This window comes from Taudactylus pleione, unplaced genomic scaffold (genome assembly GCF_031769625.1).
Source record: "Taudactylus pleione unplaced genomic scaffold, aTauple2 ptg000967l, whole genome shotgun sequence".
NCBI lineage: Eukaryota > Metazoa > Chordata > Amphibia > Anura > Myobatrachidae > Taudactylus > Taudactylus pleione.
This window is the reverse complement of record NW_028285368.1, coordinates 10,445,787-10,463,268: the sequence shown is the minus strand read 5'-3', so window position 1 is coordinate 10,463,268 and position 17,482 is coordinate 10,445,787. Positions and strand designations below refer to the sequence as shown.

General features: G+C 45.9%; 1 protein-coding gene across 3 annotated transcripts in view; it reads right to left on the bottom strand.

Moving 5' to 3' along the window:
- ECPAS (Ecm29 proteasome adaptor and scaffold) overlaps positions 1 to 17,482 on the bottom strand; it is a 130,088-nt gene that overhangs the window by 39,992 nt on the left and 72,614 nt on the right. For all 3 annotated transcript variants that reach the window (XM_088460105.1, XM_088460103.1, XM_088460104.1), the window contains 4 exons: positions 6,957 to 7,074; positions 6,026 to 6,193; positions 4,901 to 4,980; positions 4,458 to 4,563 (listed from right to left, as the gene is read on the bottom strand). In XM_088460105.1, the coding sequence (XP_088316231.1) occupies positions 4,458 to 4,563; positions 4,901 to 4,980; positions 6,026 to 6,193; positions 6,957 to 7,074 (472 nt within the window). The remainder of the gene's footprint in view (positions 1 to 4,457; positions 4,564 to 4,900; positions 4,981 to 6,025; positions 6,194 to 6,956; positions 7,075 to 17,482) is intronic.

The following is a 17,482-nucleotide window of genomic DNA, read 5'->3' as shown; positions in this document are numbered from 1 at the left end:
TATTTGAATTAAGGTAAAATTAATTTTGCAAGCTAATGATTTACAATGCAACTCAAGTGGGTGATTGAATTAAACATAATATTCGCGATGCGCCATTTCGGAACAGTGCAGCTACATTGTTAGTTTGTCCTCTTACAGTACCCCATCAAATTGAATCTGTATCTGCCCATTGTCATTAAAGTGCGGTGGCCCGTGAATCTGCTGACCACTGTCTTACCTGATCTGTTGGAGTCCTTTTGCCACACCACCTCCTGGTCACATAAGGACTCCCTCATATCAAGTATCAGGATAGTCAGCAGAGGCGGAAGATGACGGTCTCTCCAGACAACGGACAGATAGTCATTTTGATCAACCATACCCAGACATGTATGTGACCATATTTACCTTTTATTCTCTGCTGCACCATTCCTAATGTCCCTGGAAAATTGTACTGATAAATCAACGTGGAAGCCCTGCACAGGGTGTACCCTGCCCTATAGCCTATACATCTCCTCCACTCAATACCCACAGTGGTGGGGATTGTGCATCCAGCTGCTGCACTGTCAATGTTAGCATGATTGTATATACAGCTTATCAGCCAAAACTCAACGGGGTCAATCCAATATAGTGTGAGCTGGGTCCTGCGAACCGATCTCTTGGCAAACTTGTACTGTGATTTACATTTGCAATCCAATTCTAAACTTGCAGGTGAAAAGGTAGGGAAAGTCTTTAATGTCGGGACACAATGCAGAATTGCTAGTACATCCCTCATAATTAATAATCATGCACTTGGAAGGGTTTAAATAGCATAAAGACATGACAGTTTTCAGGTGGATTTCTCTAATAAGGAGTGCTCTGGAAGCTCTGATATATTGTCCGTCCACTGGATACTTACCCGTTCATTAACCAGTAAGAGCGCTGTACCATCAGGCCTCTATCCCTCATCAACACACTCCCCTGTCAGCAAAACTTTCTGGACTCTGGCTTCTGATTCACATCTCAGCTGGCAGATACCTGTGGGCGGCCAGTACACGGGGGACTAAGATGGACCGATTTGGACGTCTCGCACACCCAGAGACCTCGCTCCCGCCGTCAAGCGGTAGAGCGCTGCATCCCATAGGTCCTACCCAGGACGGTGATTGCACTTTGGTTCTCGATTTACAACACAACTGGCATTTACCTGCGGATAGCCAGTGCACTGAGGACTGAGACAGACCACCTAGACGATCTATATTTCCAGATATTGTGCTCCCACTGTCAGGTGGTAGAGCGCTGCACCTCACAAATCAAATTAAGGACGGTGTTGGGGTGAGTGTATGAGTCCGACAGGTGGCATACATCATTACACAGCTCTGGAGACATAATATATACCTCTGGTTAAACATCTAATTCCAACAGAGCAGAGGATATATTCATTATCCATTGAAATACAGATCCTTGGATAGAGAGTACAACCATACCCCACCTATATCTTGTACCTACAAGTTAACTGTGTCCTGACCTATGAGGATTTGGACTTTGATCTAAAGAAATAACTATATGCACCGTATCTGGTATACACTTGAGATTAACAAAAGAGCTTTAAAGCAATTCCTAAGCACTGTTATTTATACAGGTTGAGTCTCCCATATCCAAGTATTCCGAAATACGGAATTTTTTTGGGCATGACAGATAATGAAACCTTTGATTTTTGATGGTTTAATGTACACAAACTTTGTCTAAGGCACAAATTATTAAACATAGTGTATACAATTACCTTTAGGCTGTGTGTATAAGGTGTATATGAAACAAATGAATTTCATTTCTGTACACAAACTTTGTTTGAACCACAAAATAATTGAATATATTGTATAAAATTACCTGCAGGCTGTGTGTATAAGGTGTATATAACACATAAATGCATTCTGTGTGTATATTTAGGTCCTATTCCCAAGATATTTCATTATGGTATGCAATTATTCCAAAATACGGAATATTCCGATATCCAAAATACCCCTGGTCCCAAGCTTTTTTTTATATGGGAGACTCAACCTGTATTGTATTATTCATATATTTTGCCTAATTGTTTTTATTAAAACCTGTTTTAGTAATATTTTGTGTTTTCATTTCAAACAAGCGTTCCATCCAATTTTATCCAGGTATGTGGAGGCGTAAATGATGTAGGACAGGTACGTGGAGATGTAAATGAGGGACAGGTACGTGGAGGTGTAAATGATGAGGGACAGGTACGTGGAAATGTAAATGATGAGGGACAGGTACGTGGAAATGTAAATGATGAGGGACAGGTACGTGGAAATGTAAATGATGAGGGACAGGTACGTGGAAATGTAAATGATGAGGGACAGGTACGTGGAAATGTAAATGATGAGGGACAGGTACGTGGAAATGTAAATGATGAGGGACAGGTACGTGGAAATGTAAATGATGAGGGACAGGTACGTGGAAATGTAAATGATGAGGGACAGGTACGTGGAAATGTAAATGATGAGGGACAGGTACGTGGAAATGTAAATGATGAGGGACAGGTACATGGAAATGTAAATGATGAGGGACATGTACATAGAGGTGTTGTATTGATGGGAGAAGTTACTTAACTTGCAGATGAGTGTTAAAAGTGTTTATACAAGTTTGTATAAAGTTAGAATAAAAACACAGAATAATTACTGTACAGACATTTTTCTGTACCCCAAAATGCTGGAAAGACTTTAATTTGCTGAGAAACACTTGCTGCTATATTTTTCAACTATTAATAAAAAGTGCAGAAATCAGCCATCTGACACATTTTAATAACCTCTATTACTTTGCTTAAGGTCACTAACAACCTTCTATATTGTCCTGCTCTCTCAGTTGTCACTTTTTGGAGGTTCAGGGTGGTTTACTCACTTTTTTATGCACTTCTCCCAGGTCGCATTTTGTAGAAAAGTAATTGTGACTACTGTTAATTGGCACTTCTAATTGGATATTGCATTTCTCGGATGCACGCATCCAGTAATGTATTTGGTTCTCATACAACAAACTCGCTTTTGCAAACTTGCACCTAATTACAGTAGATAAACTCCATTGTGTGCACTTACTACTAGAGCTTTATGATTCTTATATTAATAAAGAGCTTAGATTAAACAAACCACATCTGTCTGCAACACATCTTATTGATTGCTCATACACCAGTATATATTAACACAAAATCAGCGAGATCTTACCTGTTCTGTCTATTCTGTATACACCAGAGACTGGGACCTCTCTGCTTAGATCTGCAGCTACTCTTAGGTATCAACACTAGCAGTGAATGTGGTGAGGTCAATGGCTGGGGAGGCACACATGGAGATGGGTCTGAGTGCTTGGAGCCTGTCTCACCTTGTAACTCTCCCCTCACTACACTAAGCTTCAGTGTCCATTGATTCTCCTACCTGTATCACTGTCTTCTCTTGCTGATGCTTACTGTGTTCTGATCTCTAAACACTGCAGTGCACTTCCTGCTCACATGACACATACAAGGTGTCCATCAGTGCTCAAGACACCCCCCCCATACTCAGAGGCATACCTCTATTAGCTTTCTTTCTGTGCAGCTTACTGCCCGTGGTGTGGCCCCGCCCCCAGCTCTGCAAGCAGTGTCTGACTATACATGCATCAACTCAACTATAAATACCAATGCTTGGGGACAAATCTTGCGACAAGGAATAGCTTTCTCCTGGCACCATTACTGATGAAGACTTCAAAATGAATGCAATGTGCTTCTAACACTGAGTGCATGGCACTTCCAAATGAATTCTATGATGTCCGAACACCCCTCCAGGGTTATCCAGGTTGGTAAAGGCAGCAGGACCCAAGTCAGATCTCCTTGACCAGCCTGTACTAATAACTCCAGGCAAACTAGATATATTATTAGCTTGGGTGTCAGTTTCTATTAAGACGACATCGGAATCTATAAGTGCATCTAAACTTGGTTGAAAGTGAATCCAATTTGCTACCAAAGGAAATACATATTTATCCTTAAAATAAATAAAGATACAATGCATTTCATTGTACAAGAAGTTATTCCCAGTGAATCAAACACCTCTCAAATACATAAAAATTAAGTGGGTGTGTATCTTGAAATGTGTTAAACAGATAATTAATTACACCTCTGCAAATAAATAAGCACTGCCTGTTTGCATTTATGGGTGATGTTTCGTCCTTTGTGCTAATGAGTGTGTGAGGCACAATAAAAGAGATTAAAGACTGGCACATTAACCCAGTAGTGTAATAAAAGCAAAGCATATTATACTTGTATCACATTTTTCCAGAAAATATACAAAACTAGCAAGAAAAATAAGACTAGCTTCAATTTAAATTAATCTAGGTTATAATTCTACTTAATTCACATTCATACCCATTTTACAGCCATAACAAGGGCCCCATCTAGTAGAACAAGCACGGCAGTTTGTATAATGAGCAGCAAATTTGTGTATTAGTAACTGTCAGCAAGAACAGCATCTTACCTTTATATCATCCTGGACTCTGAAAAGGGTCTCCCATATCTCAGGAAGTTTGTCAACAACGTCGTCCAGCTGCCGACCACGTAGTAAGTCGTTTAATGCTAAACAGCTGTGTTAAAGATGTTCATATAAAATTTATATATTTAACATGAGATCACAACAGCCAATTTACAATATGCCAACAATCCCTATATAACAATGGCAAAAGTGTATAATTTTTCTTTTAGGTTACTAGCCTAGAATTCTCAAATCCAAACAAGGGTTTCTCATATACAGGATATATTTGAAAACAAGAAGACATTTTCTCAATGTAATTATTCCTGGTGAGAGTTTATAACTAAAGTTAATAATGGAATAAAGTGATTAGAAAGTGTCCAGTGCATTAATCTGATTTCGATGACTGCCATAGTATTTTGTGACTTCTTTCTAAGCTCTGTACAGCGTACCTGGATTCACGGATTCGCCACATATTACTAGTCAGGTTACTTATCAAATCTTGAAGGATTTCAGTCAAATATTTATCAACCTGGAGAAAACAAGATCATGATGTTTACCATATAAGCAGTGTTTAAACGGCTAAGGGGAACTTCGGATGAGGCAACTCCCCTTCAAGCAGAAAAAAAAAAAATATATATAAAAAAAAATGTTTTTATATATATATATATATATATATATATATATATATATATATTTATATTACACACACATACATACACACGTATATATACACACACACACACATATATATACACATACACACACAGTATTTATTTTTTAATCTATCCTTTTTATAGGATTCAATAAAGGAACTGGTATGTTATACCAGCTGTCAGGATGCTTCCTATCAAAATACCGACAGCGGTATCCCGATGGTTGGTATCCCAACAGGGGTCGGTTAAGTATACTTACCCTCCCCCTTCTCCCCCTAACCCTCCATTCTTGTAGCCTAACCCTAACCCTTCGTGTGCAGAAGGATGTTGGAGGGGTTTCTGGGTCAAAGACCCGGAAGTCCCTCAACAGCAAAGGGCTGCTTTTACCGACAGAGGGTTCCTTTGTGGTGATAGTCATGCATGCCGGCGTTGCCAACGCCGGTATGCATGCGATGACAGGCAGAATGCATCGCTAGTGCGATGAGTCATGCCCCCCGCCCCAAATGTTCAAGCGCTTCTGAAAATGCACAAATGGTCACAAGTAGTAACCACAGGTCCAAAACATCCATTGTATAATTACGATTCTTTTTCCCTTCAACATTTTGATAATGTCGCAATTTCCAGTATTTAATATAAAAACATCCGAAGGATTTTTATAGGACTATGCTCTCTTTAGAGTACACGGATGAAAACACAGATGCTTAGATCATTAAAATGCCTTATTAGGATATAAATGTAATAGTAACAAACACATTATCAGTTTAGCAACATAGCAGAAGAGAGATGTGATTAATTGTTCACAAACGCTTACTTTAAACTTTTAGCAAATCCAATTTGTCCCTACATTACAAGCTGAAATGATTACATAGGACTAAAAAGAAGGAGCCAAGCTCACATAGCACAATGAAAGTGAACACTTACAGTAGTCTTGTCAGTGACGAGGGCATTCCAAATGCTAGTCATAGACTGGCGGATTCCAGTGTTTGGGTCAAACTGATAGCGATACAAACGGGGGACGAGTTGTGGCAAAAAGGGAGCAAGCTGCTCTCCAGCCTTGGTGGCAATGACGTTGAAGCCAAATGCTGCACCCTAATAAAAAAACAAACATATGTCTTTTATATTACCGTTAACTCCGCACGCACATGATAAAATTACCAGGAGGAATAAGCATTAAACCATGCATAAGGAAAGATGATTTTGTAATTATATCCCATAGAAATTATTCCTTTCTATAGCATAGCACAGTAATCCTGATTTCACAGAGTAGCATGCATTACTTGTGTTTGAGCTGCTTAGTCACTCGGTTAGAATTACTTTGCTAACATGGGTGTTTCCTATGCACCTCCTGCACTTTACACCTGGTAAGTACCCCACAACATGAACAAAAGATATAAAAAGGTGATTAATTCCTAAAGTAAATCAAACATCAATTACACTCAGTGTTGTGAACATACTAAGGGCCAGGATCGCTACTTGTTCTATTTTTTACCCCTTCTAGCAGTCAGAAAAGTGCAATTACACATATCAATCATTCATGCTGCAACTAGCAGCTCAGGGTAAAACTGCAGTGAGCAAATAGTAAATGTGTATTGTATTCTATATCACTGAATTAAAACACATTCATTGTCTCTCACATGTCTTAGCTTCACCGATTCTACCACATATTTCACTATGCAAGACTTCAAAATGAGTGAAGTCCGGTAAATAGGCACAGCCTTTTTCTTAAAAATCAGAAAAGCAATATGTCTATACAAAGAGCAGATTAAAAAAAAAAAGCATTTAACTGGCGTGCAGCAATGCCAAACTAACTTATTCTTAACTTGATGAATGGATCTCTTGTTCAATCTATTACCTTCCTTGAGGTCCACATAGCATGGTGGTTAGCCAGGTTCATGAATTTGTATATGAGGTCTGGTTGACTAAGGTCACTGGCCAATGCACACAGCTCCTTGTATGTAGACAGCCCCTGTCTTTGGAAAACACAGAAATTTAGATCATAATAGAACATCCAACATGACTCTTGTACCGCATTACGAAGCACCTGATTAATAAATGTAGATTATAGATATGACCTCACTAGAACAGCCTGCACATACCATTACTGCGTAAATTGTACAGTAAACTTATGCATTACCTTTGTAGTATGGCCACAATGTGTCTCATCGCATGAAAAACTCCAAAAACGTTAATTTATGCACTCAGACATTGCCCACATTCACTATAGCAATACCCTTACTTTTCTTACCCTAATAAGAATTTCACCATTACAATGGATGTTGACACATTTCTTGCCTGTACTCTACTGAGTCAAATATAAAATACTACTCTCCTCTCTCCATTTACAACCCAGTTTGATGCTTGGGAACTTCAGTAGTTTTTAGTGCTTGCTAGAGTCCAGCTGTGTGGGGTCTATGTACTAAGCCTTGGATGTAGATAAAGTGAACAGAGATAAAGTACCAGTCAACCAGCTCCTGTCAAACAGCCTGAGACATGGCAGTAAGGAGCTGACTGGCTAGCACTTTATCTCCGTTGACTTTATCTCTGCCCAAGGACTGGGTGATAGGGACAACAGATGCTGGCCTTCCATTGCAAGAGGGTCGCTGCTCTTCACTCCTGGCTACAGGGTCTTTGGACTCCAAGCTCCTAATAAATGTGCTGGAGCTTAGAGCAGTTTTCAATATTCTGGTCAGTGGAAGACATCTTTGCAAGTAAAGTACATCAAAATCAAGCTGGAAAAATCACAAATGTTGTTTAGATAAATCAATGTTATAATTAGACAGACCCATCACAAAATAGGACGGTCCCTTCATCCAAAGACATTTAGCAGATTTTTGGCAGGTGGGGGCAACCAGATGTCAACATCTCGGGTAAATCACAAAGTGACGCATTTCTGGAATATTCCATTCCAGAACTTCCATCTGATCTACCTGTTCAATCCATTAGCGATACATCCGTGGAAGATCAAAAAACGTATGATTCTGATAGCATCATCTAGTCAGGAAGGTTATAGTACACAGACATTTTCAGCTAGGCACAGGCCCAGGAATGGTGCCTGCCTTAGAGACCAGATCTGTTAAGGGAGGGCCCCTTTTTTCACCAGATTACTTTGGCTTGCTTTAATGGCAAGGCTGTTAAAGTAATGGTCCTTAAAGGATTTTATGACAGTGTGGATCAGACCGTGCTGAAGGTTCAAAAAAGAATAACCACATACTGACCTGTTACTGCTTCTCATGCAGTATGGCCTAGAAGAGGTCAATTTAAAGGTTCAGGTTTAAGCCCTCTCCAATTTCTTTCAAAGAAAACGGTCTCTTACTGTACCTGAAATGCAGACCACCTTTCAGAAAGTGGTGCATGTGCAGCCTCTATACATTCCCCCAATTGTCCCATGGGATTTCATCTAGGCAATGACAGCCTTACAGCACACTCCTTTTGAACCATCAGATTCATTGAGTTAAACTTCCTTCCTGGAAGACTGCCTACCTGTTTGCAGTATTCAAAGCTAGAAGAGTTTCAGAACTGGGACTATGGCCCTTATTCAGAGTCGGTCGTAAGCGTCCGCTCGGTCTTACCCAGCGATGTTCACTAAACTGCGCATGCGTAAGATTCGCAATGCGTGTGCGCAAACTAGCTGTTGCGATCGGAAATTTCTCTCTCCTTGAACACAGCCAGGTCGTTAGTTTGAGTGACAGAATGAGCCGTTTGAGGGAGGTAACAGGGGAAGGTGCTTGTGAACGGGGGAGTGGAGATCCGAACGCAGGCGTGCCTGACTATGCAAATGGAGTTTAATGCGTGCATAATTAAAAAAATAGTGTCATGGCACACGTGACATGGGTGGTTTTTACACTGGCTAGATCGTAGTGCTTGAGTGAGGGTATGGTAAGCCTTAAGCTCTGCGAGCAGCTCCGATGGGTCCAGATGGTCTCGATTAATCCTTATATCCCCGGAGATGACGTGTGTTGCGATCGCAAAGGGGGCATGTTTTTAGTCTTACGGCCGCTTCTTACCCTCGCTCGTTCATCTAGCGAGCCCATCTTTGCGACGCATCTTGCGATCGTTTCATTTGCATATCCGGACCCTTTTCCCTTACGATAGAGGGGACCTAACGGCCGACTCTGAATGAGGTCCTATGTCTTGTAGTTTCCGTTCATTTTCATGAAGACAGAAATTTTCTAAGAACCAATTCTTCCTTTCAGCCCAAGGTGGTCTCTAAGTTCCACCTGAGTAAGAACATTTTGATCCCAGACTTAGCACTCTGGACATTGTGAGAATCTTGCAGACCTATGACCATAGAACCTAGACATTGTGCAGGATTGATGATCTGTTGATCATATAAAAAGGTGTTCACAAAAGATATTAGCCCGCATCAAAAGACCATTACAAGGTGGAGCCCTAGCAATTCACCAAGCTTACAATGGGGGAAGAACAACCTGCATGGGATCTCTCTTGAACAGCTGTGGCAGGTGGCTACCTGGTCTTCCATGTAAACCTTAGGGACAGCTTTGTGAAACCAATGTCGACTATTAGATAAATGGGAAAACTAGATTAATGTACGCAAGCTAAATCATTTGCTCCAAGATCTACAATATGGGGCACTCTGGACACACAACTTTTATGGTCTTTATGTTTCTGTTCTGGTTTTTGCTTCTTTGCTTTCGCTGTTTTCATTGTGAGGGTTATTTTCTCCCCACCTTACTGTTCTGTACTAGTGGTTCTGTCCTTTGGGGCTTTAAAATAGTAAAATACTGAAGTTCCCAGAAACCAGAAGGGATGTAATGGCGGAGAAGCTTGAGGAGTTTTTGCTGGTAAATTTAAAGTTCCCGAGCTCCAGCCAGTGCATCTACACCAAGTATATCCAGTGTACTCCACAGAACTCGTAGTAAAGGATTTAATATAAGTTAAAAAAAATATACATTTATATATCCCAATATCAGAATAAAAGGCTATTAACAAAACTGAACCAACATACATCCCTTCCCTGTCCCAAAATATTTCCCAACTCTCTAGCTATTCACTCACTAAATACAGGAAGTTACTTCAGCGCTTAGAGATCAACTGGCTAGAAATTGAATATATGTGTGTAGTAATAATATATAGTAATTTGTATGTCAAGCTCAGTATCAGAATGTCAGTGGCATTATATATAAGTCCCGGTGTGAACCACCTGCTTGCACTGTAGGATGGGCGTTCTTAAAGAAAATATATCAATTGGACTTGCTTAACTTGATTGCAAATACTTTTGGCAGTGCGTTCTTGCAAACAGTGCAGTACAGTAGTCTAATATTGATGAAGTTGTTAATGATGCATTGAGTCCAAAGTGGAACAGTCTTAAACCCTCTTTGCTGGTGTGTTGATGATCTCACAGTTCTTCTCCACCTCAAAAATCACACAGAGAAAGAACCGGAGCATCAGGTACTGGAAAATATGAGATATGGTAAGAACTTACCCTTGTTATCTCTATTTCTACGAAGTCCATAGGGTTCCACAGGATACCTTGGGGTATAGGTGTGACGTCAGTCGCAGGGCACCAAAGAGTTAAGCTTTCAGCCTCCCAGGATGCACTAGGTCCCCCTCCTATACCCCGCCCCCGGGCCAAGGCACCTCAGTTAGTTACCAAGCCATAGGCCGGAGGAGGAGAAGGAAGAGAGAGAACAAAGATCTGGACACATACAAGAATCACATTCTCACCAGAGGGAGACGGAAAACCGGTGACCAGAGCAAAGCCCATCTGCAGCACAGGTGCGACAGGGCGGGAGTCCTGTGGAACCCTATGGACTTCGTAGAAATAGAGATAACAAGGGTAAGTTCTTACCATATCTCATATTTTCTACTTCAGGGTCCATAGGGTATCCACAGGATACCTTGGGGATGTCCCAAAGCAGTATCCTTTAAGGGTGGGGACACTCCTGTGCAGAAAGGAGAATCCGCCGCCCGAAGGAAGCATCCTGAGAGGCGAAGGTGTCAAACCTGTAATACCTCACGAAGGTATGGACAGAAGACCACGTAGCAGCCTTGCAGATCTGAACTGCCGAGGCACCACGTCGAGCTGCCCACGAAGGACCCACAGACCTAGTGGAATGAGCCTTCAGAGAAGGAGGGACCGGTAGGCCTTCATGAAGATAAGCTTCAGAAATAGCCATACGGATCCAGGCTGCCAGTTTGCTTTGAAGCAGGCCAACCCTTTTTACAGAAGCCATAGAGGACAACAAAGCGTCCGACTTCCTAAACAAAGAAGTGCGGTCAACATAAGTCCTTAAGGCCCGCACAACATCCAAAGAGGCCTCACCCACGGAAAGACCCGGTGAGTTAAAGGCCGGAACAACTATTTCCTCGTTAACATGAAACTGGGAAACAACTTTGGGAAGAAACTCGGGCCGAGTGCGGAGCACTGCCCTGTTCCCATGAAAAACCAAGAAAGGGGGTCTACAAGAAAGAGCCCCTAACTCAGAAACACGTCTGGCTGAAGCAACGGCCAGAAGGAAAACAGTCTTAGCTGTTAGCCATTTAATATCCACTGAGCCCAGTGGTTCAAACGGCGGTCCTTGGAGAGCCCTCAGGACCACAGCCAAATCCCAAGGCGCCACAGGTGGAACAAAGGGCGGCTGAATACGGAGAACACCTTGCATAAAGGTGCGCACATCCGGGATTGTAGCAATCCTACGGTGAAACCAGACAGATAGGGCCGAAACCTGTACCTTCAAAGAAGCAAGGCGAAGCCCATGATCTAGTCCCGCTTGCAGGAAGGCGAGAATCCGAGACAGACGAAACTCCCGCGGTGCATAACCTCTCGGTCGACACCACTGGAAGAACGTATGCCACACGCGATGGTATATCCTCGCGGAAGACTGTTTCCGAGCTCGTAACATGGTACGCACCACAGAGCTGGAAAACCCCCAGGACCTCAGCATGGCCGTCTCAACAGCCACGCCGCCAAAGACAGCCGAGTCAGGTCCGGGTGAAGACAATGACCCTGAGACAGAAGGTCCGGTCGTAGCGGCAACCGCAGAGGACTGTCCACGGACAGACCCTGAAGGTCTGAGAACCAGTGCCGTCTGGGCCACGCGGGAGCTATCAACAGGAGCGTCCCTCCTTCCTGTTTGAATTTCCGGATTACCCGTGGAAGAAGGGAGACCGGAGGGAACAGGTATGCGAACCTGAACGTCCACCGGACGGACAGAGCATCCACCAGAGACGCCCCTTCGTCTCTTGTGCGAGACCCGTACACCGGCAACTTGTTGTTGTGCCGGGACGCCATGAGGTCGATTTCTGGAAGACCCCACCTGTCCACCAGTAGTTGAAAAACGTCCGGGTGCAGGGACCATTCCCCTGGATGAACGTCCTGGCGACTTAGAAAGTCCGCCTCCCAATTTAGCACTCCCGGGATGAAGACCGCTGATATGGCCGGAAGATTGCGCTCCGCCCAAACCAGGATCCGAGAGACCTCTACGAGAGCCGCCCGACTGCGAGTTCCTCCTTGCCTGTTTATGTAGGCCACGGTGGTAGCATTGTCCGACTGGACCTGCACCGGGTGACCCTGGAGAAACCGCTGTGCCTGCAGGAGAGCATTGAAGACCGCACGGAGTTCCAAGATATTTATTGGAAGCTCCGCTTCTGTCGGTGTCCACCTGCCCTGGAACAAGTGTGGACCCGAAACTGCTCCCCAGCCCCGAAGACTGGCGTCCGTTGTCAACAGGACCCAATTTGGAACCCAGAACGGACGTCCCTTGTTGAGGTGGGTCGTCTTTAACCACCACGCAAGGGACAGGCGAACCTCCGGGGTGAGCACAATCGTCTGGAACTTCAGAGACTGAGGCAGCCCGTTCCACTTGGACAGGATCGGGTGCTGCAGAGGTCTGGAGTGAAACTGGGCGTATTCCACCATGTCGAACACCGACACCATGGAGCCCAGTAACCTCATCGCCGAGTGTAAGGACACCCGGCGGCTGTGCAGACAACTGCGCACCCTTGACTGTAAAGCAGAGATCTTGTCCTCCGTCACGAAGATCCTTTGCTGTCCCGAGTCCAATAAGGCTCCAAGATGCAGAATCCTCCGAGACGGGATTAGAGTGGACTTCTGCCAGTTGATTAGCCAGCCGTGCCATTGCAGCAGTGCAATGGTCAGGTCCAAGTGGTGTAACAGGAGCTCTGGAGATCCTGCCACCAATAACAGGTCGTCCAAGTACGGCAACATGCGGACTCCTTGCAGCCGCAGAGAAGCCGCCATGACCGCCATAGCATCCTGTAAGTTCAATGACACCATGTAGTCCCCAGGTTCCAGCGCCAGAATGATGGACCGTAGGGTCTCCATCCGAAACTTCGGGACCCGCAAAGACTTGTTGAGTGCTTTGAGGTTGAGAATCGGACGATATGACCCATTGGGTTTCTGTACCAAAAATAGATTTGAATAGAAACCCTGGCCCCTCTGGGAGAATGGAACAGGCACTATAACTCCAGCCTGGAGCATAGTGTGCAATACCTTCCGCAGCTCCGTAGCCTTGTTCCGGTCTGATGGTAGACCCGTGGTGAAGAATCGAGCCGGGGGTCTGTGCCGGAAGGAGAGGGCGTACCCGTGAGAGACCACCTCCAGAACCCAAGTGTCTGTCGTAGTGAACGACCAACACCGGGAGAACTGCAGCAGGCGGCCTCCCACCCTGGGATCCCCCAAGGGGAGACCCGGACCGTCAGGCCGCAGGCTTGTCATCTGGCTTGGGGGCCGGACGTCTGGTACTCCATGCCTGTTTCCGGGGCTTGACCGATTTCTTAGGGCCAGCCTGTCGAGGAAACGACTGTGGTTTGGGCCTGCCCTGGGCCCTAGATGACCGAAAGGACGATGGTCCAGAACCAGAAGGAGCAGCGGCCGACGGGAGACAAGCAGATTTGGCTGCCGCCAGCGTGGCCACAATCTTATCCAGATCCGGACCGAAGAGAACTTCTCCGGTAAACGGCAACGCTTCCAGACCTTTCTTGGATCTGCGTCCGCCTTCCAGGATCGCAGCCACAAGGTGCGACGAGCAGCTACCGCTGCTGAAGAAATTCTAGACACCAGAGTACTAATGTCTAGAGCCGCCTCGTTGATGTAGGTGGCCGAATCACGGAGATTGCCAATCAACTCCGCCTGTTCGGCCGGACAGTCGGATTCAAAAGAAGCCTCTAATGAATCCGCCCAGCGCTCCATCGCTCTGGCAACCCAGCAAATGGCCATAGCCGGCCGTGCTGCCCCCCCTGCAAGGGAATAAGCGGACTTCAGGCAGATTTCTACCTTGCGGTCCGTAGCATCCTTAAGGGAGGACATGGATGGCATCGGCAATGTGGCACTACGGACAAGACGGGTCACGTGAGAATCCACCTGTGGAGGGGATTCACACTTAGCAAAATAATTATCCGCGAACGGATAAGCCACCGCCAGGCGTCTCTGCGGCTGGTATCTTTTGCCAGGTTGTTTCCACGCCTCCTCTAAATGGTCCACCAACTGACCCGAAAGAGGAAAGACTGTGGCATCGCCCTTCACATCTTTGAAAAAGGCATACTTAGATTTAGCCGCTGGGGGAACTTCGTCCTCAATCACCAAGGCTGTGCGGACCGCCCGAATAAGTCCAGGAATATATACTTTGGACTTAGCATCAGCGTCCTTAGTATGGAAAGGTTCCTGATCGTAAGGATCCAGAATCTCCCCATCATCAGACGTCCCTTCGTCATCCTCCTAAGGAGCGGACAGAGACGCCACCGGCCTTTTATGAGGCCGCATCACAGACTCCCCTTGCAACACATCCGACAAGTGCTGTACAGAACTCGTCAGGGAGTTAACCCACGCTGGCTCCTGAGAACCCGGGAGCGGGGAAATAGGGAGACTGTGGGGTACCACCAATTGTCGTGGGAACCCCTGCATGGGTGACGACACCACAGACTGCTGGGACAAACCCATCGGAGTAAACGCGGGCTGCGGAGCTAACTGGCCCACTAAAGCTGTTAACGCCTGAGCGAAACAAGCCCAGGGCGGCTCCTGTACCGGTGCTGTAACCGTAATAGGCCGCGCCATGGACAAACACTGCCGGCAAAGGCCCTCCGCGCTACCCTCCCCCTCCGCTAACGGTACTTTGCACGTGGTACACTGTAGCCGGAGGGGAAAATCACTTTCAGACATGATGGCACCACGTATGTGACCTCTCTCACCAATTAAGTATTAAATAGGCGAGAGACCACCCTGCAGCACCGCACCGGAAGGGCTTTAGCAGAAAGAACAGGGACAGTAATAAAGCTGACAGTTTAGAGAAGAAAAGTTACAGGCAGCGCTAGCACAGTCACATACAATGCAGAGAAATAACAATTCCTGCACTAACAGCGCTGATCACTCAACTACACAGACACAGGGCCTGGTAGGACACAGCGCTGCATACACAGACCTGAGCCACAGCGGAGGAGAGGTATGCGGGGGGACCCAGACCACGATGCTTCCTTCCAGACTTCCAGCAGCGTTCACCATGCGTTGCAGAGAAGATGGCCGCCGAGGAGCAGAGAGAAGCTGGCCTGGGGGAGGAGCGCTGACACAGGACCAGTCAGCACAGTGCAGAGAGGGCTGTGTGCAGCGGGGGAGGCGCCGGCTGTGAGACAGGGAAGGCGCGCTCCCCTGGCATGCATTTAACCCCTGGGACGCCGCAGCGCTACCGCTCTGCTGCGGTCCGCTGTCCCAGGGGGTAGTGGAAGCGCAGGTTGGTCGCCTGGCTCCACGCTGCAGCCAGTCCCCAGGGAGCCCCCTGCCTGGGGACTTAGGACCATGTGATCAGCGGGGACCCACCGCGGGACCCCGCTGCTTACCTCTGTCCCCCTTGAATCCGGCCATGGTCCGGAACATCTGGGGTCACCGCTAGCTGTGACCCCAGACGCCCACCAGCATCCCCGGATCAGTACCGGCGTTCTGGTACCGGCGGGGTGTAGGGAAGACAGCATGGACGTCAGGACTGACTGTCCATGCTGTTCATCCAGATGTGCAGCCACAGCTGCATGAAGAAAAAGCTTCAGGGGCTCTTCTAGCCCCCACTCCAACAGGTGCACCCGACTCCGGCCGGGCACCAAACTAAACTGAGGTGCCTTGGCCCGGGGGCGGGGTATAGGAGGGGGACCTAGTGCATCCTGGGAGGCTGAAAGCTTAACTCTTTGGTGCCCTGCGACTGACGTCACACCTATACCCCAAGGTATCCTGTGGATACCCTATGGACCCTGAAGTAGAAAACACTATTGTGCAGTGCAATAGGTAAGTGGTGCTAACTTACCCGATCTCTGTCGTCTGCCTGCTAGTCCACCAGGTTACCTTGCTCCACAGGGTGAGTGGTGTGCGGGTGAGAGGATGTGGACTGAGATCCAACTAATACCACTAACACCACTCACCCTGTGGAGCAAGGTAACCTGGTGGACCAGCAGGCAGACGACAGAGAACGGGTAAGTTAGCACCACTTACCTATTGCACTGCACAATAGTGTTTTCCAGTACCTGATGCTCCGGTTCTTTCTCTGTGTGATTTTTGAGGTGGAGAGGAACTGTGGGATCATCAACGCACTAGCAAAGAGGGTTTAAGACTGTTCCACTTTGGACTCAATGCATCATTAACAACTTCATCAATATTAGACTACTGTACTGCGCTATTTGCAAGAACGCACTGCCAAAAGTTTTTGCAATCAGGTTAAGCAAGTCCAATTGATATATTTTCTTTAAAAAACGCCCATCCTACAGTGCAAGCAGGTGGTTCACACCGGGACTTATATATTATGCCACTGACATTCTGATACTGAGCTTGACATACAAATTACTATATATTATTAATACACACATATATTTAATTTCTAGCCAGTTGATCTCTAAGCGCTGAAGTAACTTCCTGTATTTATTTATCATTCTCACGAGGTTGGGGTACCTCGTACACTTTAGCAGCTAGAGACCACTATAGACCTTTTGAAGCGCAGACCTACTACAAACCATTCTATTCACTCACTACTCTGTGGCAGTTCTATGGGCAGGCAAGCAAGGCTATTGCCCGGGGTGCCCACTTTTGTCCACCACTGTGCCATGATGTGCAGGTAACAACTACACATTATGGCGGCGCTGCCACAGTTTATTACCATATAAGCCAGTAATAACAGAAATAAACTGCGGCGGCGCCATGATGTGCAATTGTTCCCTCCAACTGTATCCCAGAATGCCCGCTGCCAGGCGTGATCACATCGTGTGATATAGTCACACATGGCATTCTGGGAGCGGCCACGGTGAGAAGAGGACGTACTCGGAGCAGCAGAAGTAGGAGGATATTTTGTTTATAACCTTTTTTTTTCCCATAGCGATGCCCCTCAATCAGGTCACACACCCGGAGCTCAGGATGCCAAAGAAAACTTT